This window comes from Anthonomus grandis, chromosome 15 (genome assembly GCF_022605725.1).
Source record: "Anthonomus grandis grandis chromosome 15, icAntGran1.3, whole genome shotgun sequence".
Taxonomy (NCBI): domain Eukaryota; kingdom Metazoa; phylum Arthropoda; class Insecta; order Coleoptera; family Curculionidae; genus Anthonomus; species Anthonomus grandis.
Window position 1 is genome coordinate 15,457,134 of NC_065560.1, and position 26,018 is coordinate 15,483,151.

Here is a 26,018-nt window from a genome sequence, read left to right on the forward strand (position 1 = left end):
GGCAGAGTGACGGTACCTAAAATTTTGTCTGACATCAGTAATTATTCTCACAGAAAAGTTACGGTTACAGATGAAAGAATTCATAAAATGAATTGCATTGTAATATCTGCTTTTTGAGCACTTATTAAAATCGCATTTAATACAAACAATCTCTTCTTCGTACTTTTTTTTTTGATCAAATCAAATCATTTATTTTCATTGACATCATAGCAAAGTATAAGAATTGTCGATAAAAAACTACAATGCTAATAAAAATAGTATAAAATTACAAAGATATGAAAGGAAACAAATTTAACTTAATTTAGTCAATAAATCTTCAGTTGTATACTCTGTCAATGAGTAAAAAGGACAGTCAACTAACATGGTCCTAAGAGCCCTCTTAAAAGTTGGAAAAGTCTTAGCTCTCTTTATTCTATATGGGAGATTATTAAAAATTTTGAGAGATGTAATTTCTGGACCATCCTGTACTTGCAACAACCTGGATACCTGTGCAACAACCTGTATAATTTATCTGCATTTCGAGTTTTAAAAAATTAAGATCTCCGGATTGTATGTAGTTTGAAAGATTTTTGTGTACTTGACATGCACACTCCGAGATATAGATGTTAATTATAGTTAGGATTTTTTCTTTTTTAAAAGTACCACTACAAGTTTCTCTGAAGAAAAGTCTAAACATCGTATGTACAATGCGCTTTTGATTTATTAGCACTCTCCCAATGCTAGAGGAATTACCCCAAGCGAATAAGGCATAGGATAGAGTGGAATGCACTAAGGCATAATACAAACTTTGTGTCCTTACCTTTGTTTTTGTTTTATAATAAAAGCTTTTAAGTGTATATGCATTCACATAGTCTCGAAGTTGCAAGATGGCATAATTGCTGCGGGATAATCTATTGCATACAGATTCGACCTGAGGATCCCACGATAGATGTCTATCAATTACAATTCCCAAGAACTTGGTGGAGTGTTGTTGGATGAGGCTACTTGATGACTGCTCTCTAAGGAGTAAGCTCCTTAGTTGAGTAACCTCCTAAGTTCTAAACTCCTGAATAGCTCAAATCGGAGTGAAAACAATGAAATTGGTTTTCAAATTATTCAAAGACCATTTCTCTGGCACCACCCCGCAATATCAGCTATACACTTGGTGGTTCTTGAGTGGATAGACTGATAGTCTGAGACAACTGCTGATGTATCGTCAGGAAAAAGTGTTATGTAGCTGTCATTAACCAAGAGAGGAAAGTCATTAATAAAAAGTAAAAATAAATTTGGTACTAACTGCTTAGCTCTTGCTACCAATTTTACCAAGAACAATTTGGTGATCTTTTTGTTAAACGGAACATATTCTTCTACATCTATTATTAATGATTTTATCATGCCCTGTAAAAACACTATTTTCCTTGTTATGACAAGACCTTGCTTTGGACCAAGTTGAAGTGTTGTATATAATAGCAATCTGTCTGGTATTGGGTAAGCCATCCTATAAATATGTGTGGTTTCACGTCACTCCAGTATTGACAGTTTTGCTTCTTAACCTACCCATTTAAACAAAAGGTATACTCATTACTGAAGCAAATATTTTTAACTACTATTTTGCCATAATTCTATCTGTTATTATTTCACATAACTGGATTCTTTTGTACAGGTCCTGGTCACCAAGTTCTTGGAGTATTTGCAGTTTGTAGGGATAAAACTTATTTATTTATTTACCAAATATGGTCTAACAGGCAATTCCCAATAATAAGACAACATATGCTTAACAGATCAAAATTAATTATACAAAACCAGTGAACTGAAAAAATTAAAAACTAAATACTCTAGATATGTAGCTTAGGTAAATAGCATATAAAACTTAACTGTCTACAAACATTGATTTGACTCAAAAACAGCCGAAATTTTAAGCTCACAACTTCTACAGGCAAAAGAGAATTAAATGGAGAGTTTATATACATATAAATATTTAATGGTTACAAGGTCATAATCATTGCAGCAATTTTACGTTTGAATGTAGCTATAGTGCTATTAAACAGGTCAATATCATTATTGCTTTGTAAAATATTAAACCTTGAGCAAGCTCAATATATAGGTGCATTTCTTGCTAAGTTAGTAGGTCTATTTTCTAAATAAATGCGAAGGTGTTTTCTAGTGTATATAGGGGGAAAAATCTTAATAGAAGTAGCTTATGGTCATATGCCCTTGGAGGGTATATTCCATCAATTTTGAAGCAACGATACTTTAAAAACCTGCTTTGCATATATTCTAGACTGTCTATATGTATCACATTAGTACATATTAATCTACAATTGGTGCAAGATTAATACACTTCCTCTTAACTTTAAAAAGTGTAAAAAGATATCAATTTACTATAAATTATTGACTATACATTAAATGGTACAATTCTTTCTAACTGTGATTATGTTCGTGATTTGGTTGTCACTATTGACAAGAAGCTTAATTCTTGCAATCATATAGATAACATCTTAAAGTCATCTTTAAAATTTCTTGGTTTTATGATAACAGCTACATCAGACTTCACTAACATATCAAGTAGAATAATCTTATTTAATTCCCTAGTAAAATCCAAACTATACTGTTCACATTGTTGGACTTGATTTGTTCAAGGTAAATTTCTGAAACATATCGAGTTTAAAACTGATGGAGTTTACACTGGAAAAGGATATGATTAGCACTTGTTACTCAACAGATTTAATGTGCTTTCCCTTCACCAGGAAATCACTATTTGTGCAGGTTTGCTTTTTCTTTTCAAACTATGTAATGTTCATATCAACTGCCCACAATTGCTCGCAGCTCTACACTTTGTTGTGCCTTACATTAATACTAGAAGGTATTTTTTACTTACAAAGATAGCACAAATTTAGCAAAGAAAGAGCCTTTTTACACAGCATGCTCTTGGTTTAACTTGGTCCATTTGAGTCTGTATGTTGATCTTTTCAACATGTATCTTCGTCATTTGAAAAAATTATTGTCAAATAATATTGTAAACCTATTTAAACCTTTTTTTCTTGTACATATTTTTATATATGATTATTATTATTTTTTATGATGTATGCATTGTCAATACTAATTTTCATCTTAGTGATTAGAATTAGATTACTGTTAGACAATAAATATTTGAATCTAAAATTTTGAATTTGAATTAGAGTTGTGGAACCACACCAGTGCTGCATAAAGTAATTTAGACCTAATTAAGCTATTATACAAATTAACAAGACTGTTCAAACTCTTAAATCCTCTTGTTGATCTGATTATGAACCTAGAGTTTTCAAGGAAGACTTATCAACTTTATCGATGTATTTGTTGAATGTCAGTTTGTTATCGACTATAACCCCTAGGTCCCTAGAGTCAATATTTTCTAAAATAGTATTACCTAACCTATATCTGTGCTTAAGTTTATTGTGAATATTTAAGATTGACAAACACTTGCACCTTTTAATATTTAGAGGTAGTTTATTTATTGTACACCAGTGTGCTAAAGCATCAATGTCTTTTTGTAATAGATCACAATCCGCTTTAGATTCTCTTATGTGAAATATTTTTAAGTCATCTGCAAATAAAAGACACTCATACATAATGGAACCAGTGATATCATTGACAAATATAAAACAAAAATAATGCGGCAAGATTGCTTCCTTGAGGGGACCGCACTTAGGGTGGGTTAACAATTTGACTTAAAGCCATTGAATTTAACAAACTGGGAACGATTTTTCAGATAGGAGACAAAGAGTTTTCAAAAGGCCATGATGGAAACCCATAGATATAATTTTTTCAATGATAAGACTATGGTCCAAGCTATCGAAGGTCTTTGAAAAATTAAATGAAAACCACAACTTTGTATGCTTTTTCTAGAAAACACGCGAGACTCGTGACGGTCGACCTTTTACTGAAGAAACCATGTTGTTTTAAGGAAATATTATTTTTTAGTTGATGTAATGTGTCATGGGTACGCATTTCAAAGGCCTTCGAGAAGTTGAATGAACTTATTGAAATCAACTTTGCACTTATGAAATTTAAGTACCTTTCTTATTGATTGTTAAACTCATTGCGAGCTGATCCAGAATTTCAATTTACGCTGTTTCGTCGACTCATCTCGATTGATTTCTCTTTTTATTCATGACAGAAATAGTTTCTTCAAATTTAGCTATTAGTTGTGTGTAACATTAGAACTAGCTAAAACAGAATTTGCAAAGGTTTGTGAATGGTTGAGTGAAAATCATTTAACGCATAATATAGAAAAAACAAAGTTTATGTGTTTTAGCATACTTGATTCACATAATTATCAGAATTATCACTATCAGACTGATAGTATAGACATTCATGCCATCAAATGTTTAAACAGAGAGACATTATGTCATTGTACTGAAGTTATAAAAAAAGTTAAACATATAAAATATTTGAATATTTCATTGATCAGAAAGATAAGCATATAGAAAGCACAAACATTAAACTCCGTAAACTGGTCTACACATTCTTCCAGATTACAAATTGCATACCTTTTATGTTCTGAAACTGTTGTATATTTCTCTTGCAGAATCCGTTATAAGCAATGGTATATCTCTATGGAGAGGAGCATATAAAACTACACTAAATATTCTTAATGTTACACAAAGATATTTCCTTAAAATTATTTACAACAAAACGGCCATACACTCGACCAGTCTTTTGTTTCAAGAACCTCAGGTATTGAATCTACAGCAATCATAATTGTTAAATCTCTGCTACTGATTGTTCATAAATATCCTGATTTAAGACAACATATTATTATCTTAAATTACCAAACAAGAAGTAGTTCGGCGGAGACAGTGAGCGTTCCTTTCCTGGCGAAAACAAAATCTCAGAGGTATCTTGAGTATTTTGATTCTACATTTTTTAACTTAATTCCATTGAACATATAGAAACAATAAAAATTTCACGTTTTTTGTAAAACTGATAAGTATAGTTATTAGTAAGTAAGTAATTATTAATCAGTGCTATATATGGTGACGGCATATGGGTATATATGTTGGATGTTTGTTGATTTTATGTTTCTATTGGTTGTTCAGCGAATTTATCGTTTTTTGTTTTTCTTTTTTGTAGTTAGACTAGAAAGATAACAAATGTGCTCGAGTTAATAACATAAAATATATGTTGCACACACACAGATGTTATTCATCTAAGTGTAGAACTACATTCAAATATTGTAAAACTATATTTATTTTTCTCTAAAAGATATTTGATTTGAGATGGCGAACATAGTCCGGGCTTAGATTTTGACCTGGATGCCCTTTGTTGGATGACAAACGTTCATATGTCCTTAAAACTTATTCTGGGAACCATAAATGAACATAATATCTACACATTTAGCTAAGATGTACGCCATTGTTAAAGATAAGTGCTGCTACTGTTTAAACTGAACTGGAAATCAACTGTTCTTAAAATAATAATACTAGTACAAGGATACTTTTCTATTAAATTCTGTCATAATAAAATGCGAATATTTATTTTTCGGAAAAAAAAACATAGCAAATAAACCAATAGAAAATACCTATGGGCTTGACATGTTCAGAATTCTTAGCGCGATATGTCAGTATATCGGTAACCATCATTTTGAAAATTTAATTAAATAATAATTAAAAATTTAAAAAATTTGTTTGCATTTATTGTTTTCCTTGACAAACAGAATAATTTTCTGAAATGTGGCTTTCTGTGGTATCATTGGAAAGCATTTTTCAAGAGCTTTAAGTAGATGTATCACTTGACCCTCCTTTTTATTTAAGATTTTATGGATGTATCTCACAATGTCCAAGGGGTTGCAGATAAGGGTGAGATAATATCCTTGTTTTTGTTTCCCTTTCGTTTTATAGAAACTATTTTTGGCATTTTTTTATTCAGTTTTTCGTTCCTAATATATGGTCACTTAAACTTTTTAAATTCTTATACTGTAAGTATATAAATATTTTTTTTGATTGAGGTAATTCGTAGAGAAAAGCAAGCTTTTTTAAAATTATTTGTAAATCACAATGATTGAAAAAAGCCTTTGTATGGCCTAAAAGTTGGGCATGTATCTAGGTAGTGCTAATATTATCAAGGTATGAAAGCAAATGTTGCTAAGTTACTGGAATTTAAGGTGGTAAAACTGAGATTCAGGTTGTGAAGTGTTTATTTGATATTAAAAAAAAGGCAGTTGGATCTGATGGTTTTCATATTGATTTGTTAACCTTTGGTGTCCTTTTTTTCTATATGTTACACACATCATACATTTTTGTATTAAAGTGTCTTCATCAGTGGAGGCAGGCTTATGTTGTACCTATTCCTCAAGCCTCTAGCACAACAATGTAATGAACTTATTCAATAAGTATATTAATTTTGTCAAAAGAATTTAAAAAATTCTAAAGCAACAAATTTAATAAATACATACATACAAATGTATATCCCAATTTGTGAAAAAATCTCTCAAGTATCAAATCCATCAAGTTTCAGCGCGTTAAGGCCTGTAAGCATTCTACCAGTAGTATCTCTAATTTTAGAAAAACACATCAAGTACCAGCTATTTTCTTTTTGTGTTTCTTTATGCATTATAACAGATTGCCAATCTGTTAGTTAGATTATAAGTGATGTTAGAAAGAGTGAGGATAATAGAAATGTTACATGTTTGGATTATCTAGACTTTAGCAAAACCTTTGATATTATTAATTACAAAATGATTTTTACTATACTTAAATACTTTAGTCAGTTAACTTCACTTGATTTTTTCTTTCATATCTTGACATTCTCTCTCATTGTGTAGCAATACAAAACAATAAATCTTGTTTGAATAAATGATACACATTACAGTATATATGAAGGGTACAGGGAAAACACCAGATATGTCATTTCTTTTCACATTAGAGTAAATTGAATTTTAATGTTCAAAACCAATTATTTTTATTTCCAAAACAAATATAAACATGTAGTTTACATAAAACAGAAGTTAATATTATTATGAAGAATTATGACTATGGTTTTTTGGTTTAGAAAAACTAAATACGGCTTTATTGCAAAAAAATCGGCATCACTCAGGGTTTTGCAGGAACAAAAGCAGCAATGTCACCTGAAACTTACAAAAACCAGCTGCTTTTATTTTTGAAATAAAAAAGAAGATTTAATTTTTTGGAATTTTAAATGTTTATTTATCAACATATTATTATAAAGTATGTTAGAGCTGAGCCAGGTTTTGAAAAAATGTCACGGCTTTTGGACTGCAAAACCTCATGAGGCTCATTAGGTCGTTAAACTTAGCCTTTGGAATTGGTAATGAACCTGTAAAAAAATTACAAAAATTTATACATCTCATTTTTATTTAAAACTTTCTTATAACTTACCATCGTATACCGGAACGGGCAGCAAAAATTCTCCGCATCTTAAAGCTGAATTTCGGTCAAAGCGTTTTCGTATTAATCCAGACAAACTGGTCCATTGTATGTTGAACGGTAGTAGATAAGGCGGCTATGATCAGATGATGCCACTATTCCCTTCAAAATCTGGATTTTAAATGGGCATTTTTGTAAATATATTGTGTCTAAAAATGATTTCCAATCCAGTATCATATTTTGTGACACACTCACTACAACAAACGGCGATGGTTGGAAGGTTTGGAGCGGGAATGCCTAATGACTTCTTCGAACTCTTCCGGGCCCTCAAAGGGGCTCTTCGAATCCCACAATACTACATTTTTGTCACATTCCAAATAGGAGTGTCCTCTTATAGGGAATGTGATTTTTATTTCAGATTATGAATTTTGTTGTTTACTACAAAATGAATAAATCGAAAAATGGTAAAGTTTTTATTTTGTCCTCCGGCAGAGTCACAGAAGATTTGCAGTTCTTCAACATCGTCGTCTAAATAATTATTGATAAAATGGAGAAGAAAAGATGCAACTTCGTTTGATCCTTTTTTAGCCTCTCCTTCACGATAGGTATAAAAAATAGATTGACCCGAAGAGAGGACATGTACATTAAAGGCGTACATAGACAATTGGCGTTTATAATACACGTCGTTAGTGGCAATTTTAGGAATTAAAATATTTTTTGCAAAATCAATGCAGATGACTTCCTTTTTGTTGCTTTTTTTTGCAGCTTTTTTGGCTTGCCTTTTCCTTGAATAAAACGCCTCAGCCTTTCTTTTATGCAACTCGTTCATAACGGTTAATTCTCTAATTTCATCAGTATCATTCGTTTGAGGCTTTCCTTTATATAATTTATTTTATTTTTTGTAATCCCATGAATGGAACTTTGGCACACACCGGAATATCACCATCGCGAACTCAAACTCGATACGCATAACTTACATCATGGAAACTGGCAGTATTCTCGTTTTGACGAGGTCTTCTATGCTGGACAGGTAAGACTGTATTTAAACCAGCTAAATAATAATTTTGCTCATCGTGAGAGCTCAGAGCATTAAAATGTCTCAATATTTCTGCTCTTTGCGCCTCATTAAATACCTCAAAGCACTTTAATCGTGAGCAATTAGCAGGCTGTCCAGTTTCATGAGTGGATAACTTCAACATTTTAGAGACCTCTGACATCCGACCGGTTCTCTTTCTTTTTTTTTTGAGGGCATAATTTTGTTCTCAACGGATCCCTCCGAATCACTATTAGCCATAATGGTTTATTATTAATCACACAGACAAACAAGAAGTCACACTTTTGCGGTTACAATAATACTGGCACGTTTTTTAAAAATGAATATTGCATCAGCCGGTTTGTTTACATGACATCGCTGGTTTTTTCCCTGGACGTTTGGACCTGGACGTTGTTGGTTTTTATTCGGTACGCTATATTTTAGATACTAATTTACGCAAGACTACCGTGGTTGTTTAGATTTTTGTTGAGATTTTTAATAAAAAGTGACATATCTGGTTTTTTCCCTGTACCCTTTATACGCAAAGGTCTTATGGCTTACCCTGGAGCATGGAAGGATCCATATCAGGTTCCTTGTTGTTTCCAATTTATGTTGCAGATATGCATGCTTATTAAAAACCACTCACATTTTAGAGTTTTATTTATCTTTTTTTGAATATCAATTGCAAATCGCAGAAACTAATTTTAATCTTGATTTGAATTTTATTAACATATTTACGGAAAATCACAACATAAAACTAAACGCGTCTAAATTATCTGATATATCTCTTGGTGCATAAAGCCCAAACCTAAGAGAATCTCTGAGAATTTGCCTGTAAAAAATAATAACATATTATTGCCAATTATTAACAAAATGAAGACCCTTCGTATTTTTCTGGATTCCAAATTCTTGTTCACTATACATACCTCCAAAATCAAATCAAATTTATTTCAAGAAAAATAAATACAGGATTATAATTTAACAAATTTGATTTAGGGACACAATGAATATTAAGAGTTGTGTGTATACTTAAGTTAATACAAATATTAGTTTTATTTAAATTAATACATTCCGAAAAAGCTACTATACTATTTAGAACCTATTGATAGAGAAAAATTGGCTTGTAAGATTGACAATGATATAAATTACTCCCCCAACAATGGAGTTTTAGCACACATTTATCTGTATATTTCTATATTATCCAATTATTAATATATTTCGGAATTTTGAAGAAAGATCTATTTTTGATATGAGTTGGCATGAAATTAACTATCCTAGGGATGGTAAAAGAAACATGTTGAGTTTAAAAGTAAAATGATGCTTGTTATGTATTGCTGTCTAATGTTACGCAGTCCCAAGACTTTAAATAACTAATAATATTCGAAAGTCATATCAAAGCCATTAAAAGCCTTATCATAACCTTCACAATAGTAGGTAAAGGTTGTGATTTGTCTTTTAAAGGCCTGATGATGCTCTAGCTAGAGCGAAATACGTGTAGCCTATTATTATGTGTTATGAGACCGTGACTGTGTGTGTTTTTTTGTTTTCGTCAATTTTGTACGTTGGTCTCTTTGAGAAATTCTTTCTTACTCAGAACACATACATAAAAATTCCTGACATAATCTAAATAGTCGTATTATTTTATTTTGACATTCCAGAAGGTTCAGAAAATTATGCTCTGTTTTAAAACTTGTTCTACCGCAAATTTTTCTGAAAATTAAACGGCATAAATATAAAGACAAACAGAATTTAAGAAGTATGTTTTTTGTATTTATCGAACTATTTGAAAAAGGGTTTAGGCATTTTAAACCATAAAAACTTATTTTGGACAAACTTTTATTTTATTGCAGAAAATACGATTATGAAAACTTTATATGCACCATATTACTAAAGAGTAAATCCCGATCGGTGGCTGTGGCCGTTAGGAGTTTTAACGTCGAAGTAGCCAGGGTGGCTGAGCAAGTTTCACAAAAGGATATTGGTTTAATGAGGCTTAAGTTTTGGGAAGAAGTAATTGAAAAATGTTACTCTAATGATATTAAACAAGTGCCCAGACATCCTGTAGCTGTGGAACTGTTTAAGGTATAAATGTTATAAATGTTAAACTTTTATTGTTAAACCTTTAAACTAACAAATCGTGGCTACCATGACAGATTATAGCACTTTAAAAATTTATAAAGATAAATTGTGAATATATTGATAACTACAAATCATCGAGATAAACAAACTTTACTTTTAATCCTAAGTACGACAAAAATTGTATTTTTACAAAATTTTGCCTATGTAAGAGGTATTATAAATCATGGATCTTCACAATAGGTTAAAATTTCTAGGTTAGGTTAAAATCTTCAAATGCTTTATCTTATATATTTTATCTGGTGTCAATTTGAAAACTGCCCCACTGGTGACATTTTACATTTTTACTTTTTTATTTTTTTAAGCATATATTTTTATCTATGGTGGGAATTGTTAACTTAACCTAGCTTTTCTTTTGTTGTTAGTTGTAATGTGATCTGTGTAGGTCTAGGTAATGAGTTTTATAAGCGTTCTTTTTGTTTTGTGAAAAATATCTTAATGTATTTTTTAGGCCTGATGATGCTCCGATAGGAGCGAAACACGTGTAGCTTTAAAAAATTATATGGATTTGATGAGACCGTGACTTTGTGTTTTTACCTTTGTTTTGTTTTCGTTTGGTCTCTTAGTGAAAAATGGATGATACGTTTCTAAATGTTAACTTTGTCAAAATGAAAATGTTAACAAACAAAATTTTTGATATTGGAGTAACGAAAATCCGCATATGTTTTCAGAAAGGCATACACAGTATCCTCAAAAATTTTAGGTTTGGGCTGGTATTCTTGCAAATGCCGTTGCTGGTTCTTTATTTCTTGAAGAAAACTTGACAGGTAATCTGTATCTTGATATGCTGAGACTATTAATCCTCTATAACTATATAATAATAATTAACTCATCTATAACCCATGAGCTGAGAAACTGAAATTGATAAAGAGGATAATTCAGTTTTACAGGAGGATTTGTTAACATTTCAGCAGGAGGGTGCTCCACATTATCTTCTTCCGGCTTGACAGTGGTTAAACGAGAGATTACCGGATAAATGGGTTGCAAAAGGGGACCAATTGAATGGCTTCCAAGATCACCGGATTTCACACTCTTAGACTTTTTTCTTTGGGGGACATCTTAAATTCATTGTTTATAAAACACAAACTGCCGATATTGCTGATCTTAGAAGTTGTTCGAAATGTTAGGGAGGAGTTCGAAAACAGACTTTGTTATTGTTCATAGGGAAATTAATTTCAACTTTTTCATCATCCTCGGTAAGATCATATGTGTTTGATTGTAGAAATTTTTCTTTCGTAAAAAAAGTTAATTTTATCGAAGTAAAATAATAAATATAGAAAATCAATTCTTTAAACTACTGTTTTGTCCTGTTATTCAATGGTTTAAACGGTTTAACCTACTCGTCTAATCACTTGTACTATAAGGAGCCCCAATACAGTAGTTTTTGTGTAAACACTATCCTGAAAACCAAAATCTCAATGCAAGCAAGTTTTATTGTTTTTGCAACTTTGAAACGCTATTATTCGGAAACCTCTAGACACAAAGCAACAAAGTAGGATACCACTAAAAAGATAATTGAACGCTCTTTTAAACGATGTACTTGAGTCCCATTTCCATTTAGGATTCTAAGGGTGATATCTACTTCCTCCTAGGGGGTTGAAACAAAAAGGCTAAAAAATTTACTTTGAAGTGTTTCTTTTAAAATAAAATTGACGTGTCTTTCAGATTTTTCATATTTTAAACTGCAAAAAACAAATTAAAGGTGTTAAGTTTTAAAATTGACACCCTGTATACATAACACAAAGAAAAGAAAAGGTTTTGAAGATCTATGAATTTTAAGTAACTTTAGAAATATGATTCAATACAATATAATATATTAATATTATATTAATACAATAATACTTACAATGATAGTTCTAGTAAAATCTCTTGTTGGTAGCTTAGCAGAACGTTAAAGAACCCGTCGTGATGGTACAATCACTTGTTATTTTTCTTGGATGTATTTTAATATACAGTAAATTCACGATTAAAGAAATAAATTCAAATAAAATTCAGAAGTTTTTTTTCTTTTATTTTTCGTACACTTCGATTAGCATTGTTGTTCGCGGGTTTTTTTTGTAATAAAAATTTTGATACAAATTTTTCCAAGTAGAAACTCTGGCTTCAACATTAACTTTTTTCAATGAAACATGACATTTTACAATTCTAAATACTTTTTGTATAGTTTACCATATGCCTAAAGCCAGCGGTTAAACTTGACGTAATAAACTAATGAATCATACGACATTGAAAATAAAAGTGCATATAATAATTATTGCAGCTAATGTTCAATTTGTCGTGCACTTACTTCAATGCATTTTTGAATCGGTAAATAACTTCCAATGATCTAATGGGGTTATGTACGGTAACATTGATGGCCACTCAATCGGTCCTCTTCGTCCAATCCATCTGTTAGTTAGGAAGAGTTGCATCAGGAAATTATCGAACGGCGATGGCAAAGTGAGGAGGTCTTGTTGAAACCATAGCTCGGAACTACGAATGTCAGCCTCTTGTCGATCAGGGAATAAAACAACTAAAACAGGGATAAGTTCAAAGTGTAGAAATTCCAAGTAGCGCTCTCCGTTTAATGTTTCTTCGAAAAAAAAGGGTCAACGGATTCGTTTTTTCACAATACCTTCCCACATGTTAATTTTTTGAGGTCGCTGTGTGTGGTATTCTTGGGTATAATGAGAATTTTCGATTACCCAATATCAACAATTTTGCCTGTTACCGAATCCATTTAACGTAAAGGTGGCTTCATCAGGAAAAAAATATTTCGAATGAACTTTCCATTGTTATTTTTAGCCTCAAGAATATGCTCACAAAACTGCACTCGGCGGTCTAAATCGTCTTCTAAGAATTCATGTATCAGTTGTACTTTATAAGGATGACATTTACTTACACGGTTTTGTTTGCCACTGACTCTACTAATAAATTCCAATTCCTAGGTAGAAATAATTGTCCTAATTGCAACATGGGGATAGTAATTATTATTAATCCACATTATTAATATTAATCCACGTGTTCTACTATTTTTATTGCAAAGGACGCATTGAATAAAATTGAAAATAAGTTAAGTTGCAATAAATCTAGAATAATTTTTTTATAATATACAGGGTAATAATATACAAGGCACAACGCTTTCGCAATAATCTGCCAAGCACTCGAGAGCCACGGCTCAGAACTCTGTTTGGTTAGCTGGTAGAGGCCATGCTCTCGCATATAATGGGTCTACCAATAGAAGTGATAGAAGTTTAGTGGGCCATGTACGCAAAATGGTATCTCAAAACGCGGATCAAGCTTCAGTTGTGTTAAGTATACTTTGATATTTCATCATGAATCGTTTAAGTCAAGAGCAACGTATAGCTATCGTGAAAAGGTATTATGAAATTGCGCAATCGGTTAGAGCCTGTTATCGTGCTCTCGAGAGAAGATTTTGGCCATCGTGGACGGCCTTCTGAGCTTGCAATAAGGCGCACAGTTAATAAGTTTGAACAGGAGTACACTCTTCTGGATAATAAGCCACCAACGCGACAAAAAAGTGCAAGGACCACTGAAAATATCGCCGCTGCAAGAGAAAGTGTTGACGCGAATAACAATGTGTCTGTTTTGCGCCGTTCTCAGCAATTAGACATTTTACCAATGTCTCTGTGGCGCATTTTGAAGAAAGATTTAGGCCTACATCCATATAAGATGGTCTTAACTCAAGAATTGAAGCCTGCTGACCATGGTTTGCAAAGAACGTTTACCGACTGGGTCCTGTTGCACTTGGAACAAAATGCCGATTTTGGGAAACAAATCATCTTTTCAGATGAAGCCCATTTTTGTCTTAGTGGCGTTGTCAATACGCAAAATTGCCGCTTCTGGTGTCAGAACAATCCCCAGAAATTAGTACAGGTGCCATTACACCCGTTAAAAGTAACTATGTGGTGTGGTTTGCATGTCGGTGGAATTATCGGTCCATACCTTTTTGAGGATGCAGGGGGGCGTACTGTGACAGTCAACGGAGAGCGCTACCGCGACATGATAACAAACTTTCTTTGGCCTGCAATTGATGGTGGAGACTTCGAACAGAATTGGTTTCAACAGGACGGAGCAACATCACACACCGCCCGAGCCACAATTAAATTATTAAGAAAGCTGGCCACCAAGGTCCTGTGATCTTACTCCCCTGGACTTTTTTCTTTGGTGATATGTGAAGTCGAAGGTGTATTATAATAATCCTCAAACCATCAATGACTTGAAAGTTAACATAACTAGGGTTATTAGCGAAATTCAGCCCAACTTGTTAGAAAAAGTGATTGAAAATTGGGTTCATCGTCTAAACGTCTGCCGCCGTAGCCGAGGTGGACATCTTAATGATATTTTGTTTAAAACATAATGTTACATAATAAACTACAACAAGAAACATCAATCATAGAAATTAACCAATTCGTTTTTATTTTTTAGCAATTTAAACTTATATCATTCTTATTGGTAGACCCTATACTTATATTTGCCCAGCTTGACAGCGAGATGTCAAAACGTTGGTGGCTAGAGGCTGCCCGCAGGGAGGAGTATTGTCCCCTACCTTGTGGAGTCTTGTAGTCGACAGCCTGATAAATCTTTTAAACAATGCTGGTCTATACACACATGCCTACGCTCATCATCTGGCAATCCTCTGCCCAGGGAAAGACGCTGCATCAATGGCAGAGGATTACCAGAGGGGTCCTATGATGACAGCCCTGCGTATGGTGGACATATGGTGCCTCTCGGAGGGTCTCATGATTAACCCCAAAAAAGGAGACGAGCTATGAGCCTGCAAGCGGGCTTTCGGCAATACCTGGGGTCTGACTTCTAAGATCCTCCACTGGATCTACTCGCGCATTGTGAGACCCCTTCTCACATACGGGGCTATCGTGGCAGCATTCCAACAGACCTGCACTGCTAAATAGGGAAAGCATCTGGTACACAGATGGCTTCAGAATGAATAACAGAGCTGAATCAGGGGTTTGTGGTGGGATCCCACATTCCAGTAAGACTCGCTGGGGGAGCACGCCACTATCTTCCAGGCCGAAGAATTCACTATATTTAAATGCGGACAAAAAATCCTAAGCTGCAGTCGTATCAATATGCTCGGACAGCAGAGCTGCCATTAAGGCTATCACGGCCGTAAAGATAAGCTCCAAGCTTGTACTAGAGTGCATAAAAGTCCTGAAAAAACTGGTGCGGGTGGGCTGCAGGGTCCAGCTCGTCTGGGTCGCGTCAATGAAGGATCTGCTGGACAAGTGGACCCACCGGTCTGCTGGATAAGTGGACCCACCGAAGATGAACTGAGTCCCCTGGTATGAGACAGGCCAAAGCGCACATAGGTGGGCCCTCTGCCTGTCTTACCAAAAATCTACTACGCCTTAAAAGACGCGAAATTCGGCTAGTGACAGGTCTTTTAACCGGACACTGGCACTTAAGAAGCCATCTCCATACCATCGGTATTGCGGACAACCCGGAATGCCGGTGGTGCTGGGAGGAGGATGAAACTGTTGACCATGTGGTCGGGGAGTGCCCAGCACTCACGCGCGCCAGGTTTAAACACTTGAGTAACACCTTTAGTGCACCGGGTGACTTTAAGTCCTTCAGACCAGAGAACCTTATCGGTTTTTCTAAGGCCATTGGGCTCTGGTAACCCTCGGTGGGGCATGACGGATCCATCAGGAGACCTATATGCACATATGCCTTGGCAGCCCACTGTTTTGACAATTTCAGTTTCAATATACAGGATGTCCAATTCAGATGTTCAAAATTCAATACTAATCGATGTGTTAAAAAAATAAAAGAAGAACAAAATACCTGAATTTTAAATTTATTTTTTTATGGTTATCTATAAGAAGAAAAAAGGTTTTTTTATAGAAATTTGGCTTAGGGTATTTTTATCGCTTTTCACAAAAAATAATCTGTAGGATTATGGGTAGGGCGCGTGAAACGTTTAATTCATTTGTAAATTATCAAAATTATAACACATTTTATTTTTTAAATTAAATTTCAGGCCATTACTCACGCAAATATTACCAGGCGATATTTATGCAACTTAGTTTCTGCAAGACAGGACAATATCTCAGCCTTTTCAAAATTTAAAACACTAGAAGACATTGAAAAGTATGCAGAGAAGTCCGTTTCAAGTTCATACTACCTAATTTTAGAAGGATGCGGGGTAAAGAATATAAATGCAGATCATGCAGCTTCGCATTTAGGAAAGGCGCAAGGAATAGTACAGCAATTGAGGTAGGATTTATTTTTAGGTAAATACCGTGTGTAAATTCTAAAATGTTATAAAATAGGAGTAGTCAAAATAAGAAAAATAAGGTAAATTATGGTTTATAAGCCTGTAAAATTGCTTATCAAATGTTTCGAGAAAAACTCGAGTTTATTGTATAAAAAAATTCGCGAGTAGTCGAAAAGCTATGACTTTAATTTTCTAACAGAAACGAGGTTTTCGGAATTCTTCAGTCCTTTCTAAAAGCAGTGTTTATTGCCAATTCCTCGAAAAATTAAATTATGTTAGAGGCAATACATTTGTTGCCTTAACCGAATCTGAAAGTTTAACTTGCCATTAAACTTTGACGTCTTAATTTGCTAAACTTTTACTACTAGAAATAACTAAAACTTTAAGAACCTACGTAAGTTTGTGATAAAATTATAAGAATCAAAGCTGAATGATACGAGGTATATAAACTTTTTCTTTCTTGGGGAGTTACGCGATATTAACTATCCTAAGTGATGAATTTGACCCATGAGAGGAATAGAGGCAGTAATTTCACATATTACTTGTATTTAACTAATATTACCGTATGGATCTTTCGTAATACAAATGGCTCAAATGAAATTATGACCTCTTGCTGCCAATATCTCATGAGTACGTACAATAACTTTATTAACACTTTCATAAAGTCATTTATTTATCATTACCTTTATAATTGGCGGGAGTGAACTAATTTTTAAACAAATTCAATACGTTCAGATTTTTATAAAGGCCGTTTGACGCGATTATATTTGTAGATATTTTTGGTCCCATTTTTGGTAAAATAATTTGTTTATTTGTTTAACCCCAAATAACATTACAAAATCTTAAAAAAATATACCTTAGTAAATTTAAAAAAACACAATGAAACCTCGTATCCAAATCTAGTTATATATAAAAAAAGATATACACTATCGGACAAAAGTAGAGCAACACAGAAATATTTGCAAATACCGATTTTAAAATTATAAATGCATGATAATGTATACAAATCCACTAAGTTTTAAAACTACAAAGTAGGCTATGATTATCAATGTCAACAAAAATTTTCGCAATCAAAACAAATGATTTTATTTTGACCTTTAAGTTTAAATGCTTCATAGTAACGCGTCAAAAGTAAAGCAATATAATTTGTTCAAAAGAAGGGTTTTAGCAAAAGTAAAGGGATAAAATAATTGTGTAAGGTGATTTTTATGTTTTTTTTGAACATTTCTGTGTCAGATTAGTCATGCCGAGAGGAATTCCAATTTCAAAAGACTTGAATGAAAGAGTTGTGAATGGATTCATGGAAGGTAACAAACAAGCCGATATTTTAAGACAGTTTGAGTTACCCCGGTACACTGTGTCCAAAATAATATCATCGTATAATGAGAGGGGATATTTAGAGAAGTTGCCAAAATCGGGAAGGCCAAGGAAAACATCAGTACTGACTGACAGACGCATCAAAAGGATTTCCCAAAATGATCCTTGGAAGTCCGCACCTCGAATTATTGTCGAAATTCCAGAAATTACGGTTGGTACACGAACAGTACAAAGAATGTTAGTAGACGAAAATTTATTTAGTAGACGTCCAGCTAAAAAGCCGTTAGTTTCAATAAGAAATAGAGCAGCAAGGTTGGCATTTGCACGCCGGCATTTAAACTGGACCGTCAATGACTGGAAAAAAGTTCTATTCAGTGATGAAACGCGCTACAAAATATTCAATTCTGATGGAATGAGGCGTGTGAAGCGACCAATCAATACAAGGTTTAACCCTAAATACGTAACACCTACAATTAAGCATGGTAAAGGTAGTGTATTTTTATGGGGTTGTTTTTCATAGAATGGGGTAGGCCCTATGCACTTTATTAATGATACGATGGACCGATTTGTTTATAGGGATATCATGCTGAATGTTATGCTTCATTATGCAGAATGGGAAATGCCATTGCGTTTTATTTTTCAACAGGACAACGATCCAAAACATTCTTCACAAGTTGTTCAACAGTGGTTTCGGGAAAATAATGTTGGTGTTTTACAGTGGCCAGCACAATCCCCAGATCTTAACCCCATTGAGAATCTCTGGGAAGAAGTAGAACGTCGTATTCGTACCCAAATGTTTCCATATAAACAATAAATAAAATTAGTGAAGTTTAGACAAGTCTTCCCGAAAATGTCATTCAGAAGTTGATTGCTTCAATGCCGCGCCGTTGTCAGCAAGTAATTAATAATAATGGATATTCTCTCAATTACTAATGTATTACTTTCAATTGTTTTTGTTGTTAAATGTGTTAAATATTTTTTGTTGAACTTAAGTAAAATAAAATACTGTTAAATACAATTTGTTGCTCTACTTTTGTCACCCCCATTCTTATCAATTTTTATAATCATTAATATTTACCGTTCTTAAAATGATTAAAAGTACACCAAAATGTACTGAAATATTACTTTCAGTGTAAGGATAGTGTGACATTAAGCTTAGCGAAAAATCACACAACCCAATAATTTTTTTTATTCAAACATGAATAAAATTGAACTTTGTTGCTCTACTTTTGTCCGATAGTGTATCATAATATCTTAATAACGATTTGCGATATTTGAATACATCAAAGTTCCTTAATTATTGATTATAGCTACTACAAATTCTCCGTAAAGGTGAACTCTTACAAAGATGTCTTCAGTGTAGGATTATACAGGGTGTTTCAGAACTATGGGATCAAACTCCTGGGGGTTGTTCAGTGCAACAGAAGAATCCATTTGAGTATAGGAACCCATGTCCGGAAATGCGTCACTACGCCACTACGGCCCTAAGACGCCTTAAAATTTATAAAAAACATTAATTACCTAAATAGGATTTGCTGCATTTATTTTTTCCTTTTGTACATGATACCATAACAACAATTGTTTAAAATCAACGCTTATCAATGTCAAAATGTTTACAAATTTTATAGCTTACATTTTTTAAACATTTATTGCTAATGGAAAACTTTACTAATCAAGAATCGGCGGATATGCATTTGGCATACGGAGCAACAAACTGCAATGCACGAGTGGCATCGGTTGTATCATGAACGTTATCCCGAACGACAGCATCCTGGATACAAAAAGTTTATTGCGGTTCATCGGCGGCTCGCTGAGACAGGCATGTTTAAGACCAAGATGCATGATAGTGGTGTTGCTCGAACCGTAAGAACGGTCGAATTTGAAAAACAGGTGCTTCAGCGAGTTGCCGATGAACCATCAAATAGCACACGTGACGTCGCTAAGAATATGAACACGAGTAATGCTTCTGTCTAGCGTGTACTACACGAGCAACAACTCCTTCCTTACCACTTCCAGAAAGTTCAAGGTATGACTGCAGCCGATTGTCATCCTAGAGTTCAATTTTGTCGATGGCTTCTGGATCACATCATTGCACAACCAAATTTTTTACGATATGTTTTGTGGACCGATGAAGCCTCTTTCACAAGAGATGGTATTTTTAATAGTAGGAATAGCCATGTTTGGGACGAAGAAAATCCTTATGCAATTTTTCCAAGAAAACATCAGAATCGTTGGTCTGTCAACATATGGGCAGGCATTGTTGATGATTATTTAATTGGGCCATACCTTCTACCGGAACGGTTAACAGGACCTATCTATCTGCGTTTCTTGGAGGAAGTTCTCCCAGAACTTGAAAATGTTGCACTAAACGTTAGACAGCAAATGTGTTTTCAGCATGATGGAGCGCCGGCTCACTTTGCTGTATAAGTACGCGAGTATTTGGCTCAGCGATTTGGGCACAGGGACCAGTTTCTTGGCCTCCTAGGTCACCCGATTTAACGTCGCGCGATTTTTTCTAGTGGGGACATGTAAAGTTGGACGAATAACAGCAGCATTTGAAAGCATTCAAAACGAGGATCAAATTTTTAGTGTAGTCCGCCGAAATCATATGCGGCGTTTAAATCGGTGTATTGAGGTTGGAGGAAGACATTTTGAACAATTGTTGTGATGGTATCATATACAAAGGGTAAAAATAAATGCATCAGATCCTATTTAGGTAATCAATATTTTTTCTAAATTTAAATGCGTCTTAGGGCCGTAGTGGCGTAGTGACACATTTCCGGACATGGGTTCCTATACTCAAATGGATTCTACTGTTGCACTGAACAACCCCTCTAGAAGTTTGATCCCATAGTTCTGAAACACCCTGTAGAATGTTGGCGATTGGCGATGATGCCGCTCTAGGTATAAAAAAACATTACCGCTCTAATATATTTCTACTATATTTCTTCAATCTTAGATCCGCAATTTTGCGTTTATATTCCAGAGAATAACATGCATGTTTTTATATAGCAAAATTTGATGAAGATATGCGATATCTGGATATTGGCCATTAGTTCTTAAATTTAGATATTTTAAAAATCGCGTTGAACTCTTTCCAAATTATCAATATAAATTTGATAGTAAGAAGCCTGTATTATTACAGAGGCGTATTCAACTTTGAATTTGATAAATGCGTGCGTAGTAAAGTAATTTAGGCGTTGAACAATTAAATTGAAATAATTTAGAATTTCAAATATGTAATAAAACCAACTTACCTAAGACACTCTGCTGTAAGACTATTTATATGAGTTATGAGTTATTACTCCATTTAATTTATATTTAAACAGCACAGTTAATTTCTTTTAATGAATATTTTATAACATTACACTTATTAGCATATAAAAACCGTCTGTTCTTACACAATCCAGCCAATTTATCAACCGCTGCGTGAAGTCTATGGCATTCATCCATGTCCTTTACACACAAAAATATCTTTACATCATTATCTCTATATAAAGCATGCTCTCATTATCCGCAATACAACAGTAACCGACTAAGTATAGATCCTTGGGGGATCCCCGAAGTTGCAACCAACGTTATAGATGTCTGACCATCAAATTCAACCATTGCAGAGATATGATTCTCGAAATTCGACAATCGAAAACACTAAAGCTTTTCAAATAAAATACCAGAATTCAAATGATCGAATGCTTTAGAATAATCTGTATTTACTGTATCCACTTGAAATCCTTGATCTAAGGTATGCGCCACAAACTGTGAAACAAAAAAGATTGGTCACATTTGATTAATCTTTTATAAACCCATGCTGAGAGTCAAAGAACTGGTTTTTCATTTGAAAAAATAAGTGTTTATGCATGTACATCTCAAAACATTTAGAAAAATTATTTAGTATACACACATAACGGTAGTTTTCTATGTTCTGTTCAACCCCGTTTTTTAAAATACAGGAATGACTTTAGATATTTTCTAAATATCGGGAAATTGCGAATTTTATAGATATTTATTAAAAAAAAAGAAAGTGGTGCCAATACATGTATGTTGCCAATATAAAATGAGGGAATTTTATTTGGGCGTACTATTCAGTCAAATATTTCTTAAATAGCTTGTATATAATATGGCTTTCAAATATACCTCCTATGGAATTATACTTTAGAAGAAGAATCCTAATGGAACTATAAGGAAGTATGGAACTATAAACTATACATCCCACTCCCTGTGTTTTGTGGAGCATCTAGAACAGATGAAACCTGAGGCGGTGTTGAGGTAACATAAGATGTTTCAAAAAAGTCTCTGTCAAAAAGACTGCATTTGGAATATCTGTCCTATTTTTAAAATACTTATCACTCCAAGACACAGTCTTAGATAGATTTTTATATCTCTTTTCGCATTAATAAGTTGCTAAAAGTTCGACGGATTATTATCTATGGTATATTCTATACCCTCACAATAATTTCTATATATCATGTCTATATTAAATTTAATTTCGGTAATTCTGCAGTTTAGCTGCTCTTGTCTAAACTAACGAAAAATGATGGGACTTTTTGCACAATGGGTAGATTTGGATATATATTTTTCACTAAGAGTGGCGGAAAGCCAAATTTTATCACGACAAGGGTGTTATCACGCACTAAATTACTGACTCTGGGACGTGATTAATCATTAAAATAACCCTGTATTCGATTAGTTTCGTCAACAAATAGGTGACAACTGAGGTGAGGTTAGGTGTGGTGTTGCCAGTTCTGTCGTTAACTGCGTTTTGTTACTCTGTAGCTTCAGCCTTGTCCGCAGTGTGGCTGACTCATGAGTGCCTTCTCTAAAGTGGAGAATTCACTCTGTATTATTTAGTCACGTGAAATTTTAGATATTATGCGTAAAGTAAAGTAATATAATTTCACAAAAACTGTTTTTATCTTTTCTTGTAACTAAATCTATTATTTTCGTGCAACAAACTTACCGAAGACACCCCTAATGTATTATTATTTCGATAATTTTTAGATTTTGGTCCGAATTAAATATAATATGATTCTGCAGTTTAGCGGCTTTTGTCAAATTTAGAGTATTTTCACCGGTTTTCTTTTTTTAAATGGCTTAATTTTACCTGAAAAAAAAAGTAGCGGAAGGTGTACTTTGCAAATAGTTTTTTTATAAACAATGCGAAGTACTCACAAATAGAGGTAAACTGAGTTATTTAAATTTTTTCCTGTTTTTTTGCATAAATTCAATGACAGTCGCTTGTGACAGATAATGGGTTGTCGACTCTGGGAGTATGTGTGCAGTGTTTGTTCCGTTCCTCTATCACTGCGATGGGAACATAAGGCTCTGCGCACAGACCATAGATATACCCAACCCAACCCAACCCATCCCATCAACAACCAACGAGGGGCGTAAGCTCCCCGTGTGCTTAAAAATGGGACATTGGTTGCCTAACAAGCACACAGGGGGCGTAAGCCCCCCGTGTGCTTAACATTTACGAGGGGTTGGGTTGGGTTGGATTAGGTTGGGTTGGATAGGGTTGAGTTGGAATAAATTGTCTTGAGTTGGGACGTCGAGCACTCTATATACTTTTTCATGTTAGAAAGTATGAAGGGTATGAACTTCATACTTACATTTTAGAGGTCAGCCAGGCTGGGGACAAGGCTTAAGCTGCAAAGTGACAAAACGTAGTTGACGACAGAACTAATTAATCACGTCCCATAGTGAATGATTTAGTGCGTGATAATACCCTCGTCGTAATAAAATTTGGCTTTCCGCCACTCTTAGTGAAAGATATATATCCAAATCTACTCATTTTGCAAAAAACCCAACCATTTTTCGTCAGTTTTGACAAAAGCCGCTAAACTGCAGAATGATTATGATGCTACCTTAATTTCTCTTTGTAACTGCTAAAATACTAGGTAGTCGATCATTATTAGAACTCTTTTTTTTTTAATATTGTAACGAAATTTGGAAACCCACTTTTATTGTCAACGCCAAAAACACTAACCTAACTCGCCTCGACCGTCGCGTCGTTTAATTGTTTCCAAGGTAAAAACTGACTAAACAATTAAAACTGAATGAAATGTCACGAATCGCGTCCTTTTTAAAGGCCGATGGATCAGTTTCGAAATATTTGGAATTCTCTTAATTGTTTTTGCCGAACGGGACCAATAATTTTAGGAAAATACTGAAAGTCAAAGTAAGCAAGTCTAGAAATTCTATAAAATTAAAAATACAGGGATTTACAATAATATAACCTAAATTGGGGCCAAAATGGGGCCCTCAAACAAGATGAACTACTTAAAAACTAGACATTATAGATAAAAATATTAAACCAAACGAAAGTAGAACCCTAAATAAACCCTTTGAATCAACTTTAACTACAGAATACTAATAAAATAGTACAAAAACTAGGAGAATAATTAACGTATTTTTATTTTTTAATACTATTATTAATATCTTTAAAATTAAATAAAGGAGGGTAATTCCTCTTGTGTTTTAGTGTTTGAGAACGAAAATTTATTTAAAACCATATATACTTTTTCATAAAATATGTCGCAAACCATATTTACATCATTTAATTGATACACTGGAGGGGTAGGGTTTTTCTGAATCCCCAACATCCAAGGGGAGTGCAACACTTAATATTACACCACGTAGAACCGCGTAACTGATTCTATTGACTTCGAATGACCACAACCATTGAATTTTATCCCAAGAAAGAAAAAAGTTACATTAAAACACACATAAGGGTTACTTCTTTACATCCCTTTAATATTGTAAAAAAAAATCAGTGTTTTACACAGCACTACTTCATAATACTTTACACTTATTTACCCAACACTTACATTTAAAGGTAGAACACTTCAACTTCTAATACTAATATTACTTCCACTTTTAACAACACTTGGAGTACAGAGAAAAACTGCTAGTAAAAAAGCCAATGTTTAAACTTTTTACTATTTTTAGAAATTCCGGGAAATATTTCTTATACAGAGATCGAGCGCATCGATAGTGTGAGAGATGAAGAGCTACTAAAGACTTCCTTCGCGTCTGGAGCTGCTTACGTAATCGTTAAGCACGATTGGTACTTATTAGTGAATAGCGTATTTGGTGCAAATATTTAATTGTGACTTTGACAGTGTTGTGGTTTTCACAACACGTACACAAAATCCTAATTAATATTACACATAGCGCTGAAAATCAGCTTTGCTAAAGTTATAAAATATATAATCTGTTGCTTGCTTGGTTAACTTTTTGTGTAGCCTAAACCAAAAGACGCCAATACGGCTCTATGGAGATCTTCAGGCAAAATCATATCTATGGCGTTTTCGACCTTACATGACAATTCATCATTATTAAATCTAACAAGCGATTATTAGCATTATATATGGACTTAATCTATTTCTTAAAAAATTCATATAACATATATAGAGTTAACATTCACAATGCCATTAACAAGTAAAAAAGTTATAAAACTTGACAAATTGAAATAACTAAAATTTTGAATTTAGATAAGCTCATGTCTGTGTCCCTTTTTGATGAGTATCTCTGTCATTTTTTAAGATATAGTTTTGCGGTTTTCACGATTCTGTTTCACCTATTTCTAAAACTTTTAAAGCCACAAGCAGAAATATTCAAACTACTTTTGCTCCTGAAATACAGGGCCAAAACGAAAATCTCCACTTTTCGAGATGTTATTATTTCTCAGACCCTGTATAAGAGAAAAAACATGAAAATTTCTTATAATAGCTATTTTTACATAAAAGTCAGTGGCGTATTTAATTTTTATTGGAGCACTATTTTTTAAATAGAACACAATATATTCTAAAGTGAAATTTTTGCATTTTTTTTTCAGAATACATCGATGTATCGCAACCTAATCTTTAATAGTATAAATTTTAGCTTCAAAAATCATAAAAATCCATATTTATGTTTGTTTTTTTAATAATAGGTCGTGAATTTTTTCACA

General features: G+C 33.6%; 1 protein-coding gene across 2 annotated transcripts in view; it reads left to right on the top strand.

Moving 5' to 3' along the window:
• Positions 1-26,018, top strand: part of LOC126745359 (NADH dehydrogenase (ubiquinone) complex I, assembly factor 6-like) — a 145,350-nt gene that overhangs the window by 107,453 nt on the left and 11,879 nt on the right. The window contains exons 2-3 of one of the 2 annotated variants that reach the window (XM_050453182.1): positions 10,227-10,458; positions 16,514-16,749. In XM_050453182.1, the coding sequence (XP_050309139.1) occupies positions 10,227-10,458; positions 16,514-16,749 (468 nt within the window). Of the gene's footprint in view, positions 1-10,226; positions 10,459-16,513; positions 16,750-26,018 lie in introns of those variants that run through there. The other variant, XM_050453181.1, reaches the window with a different exon arrangement.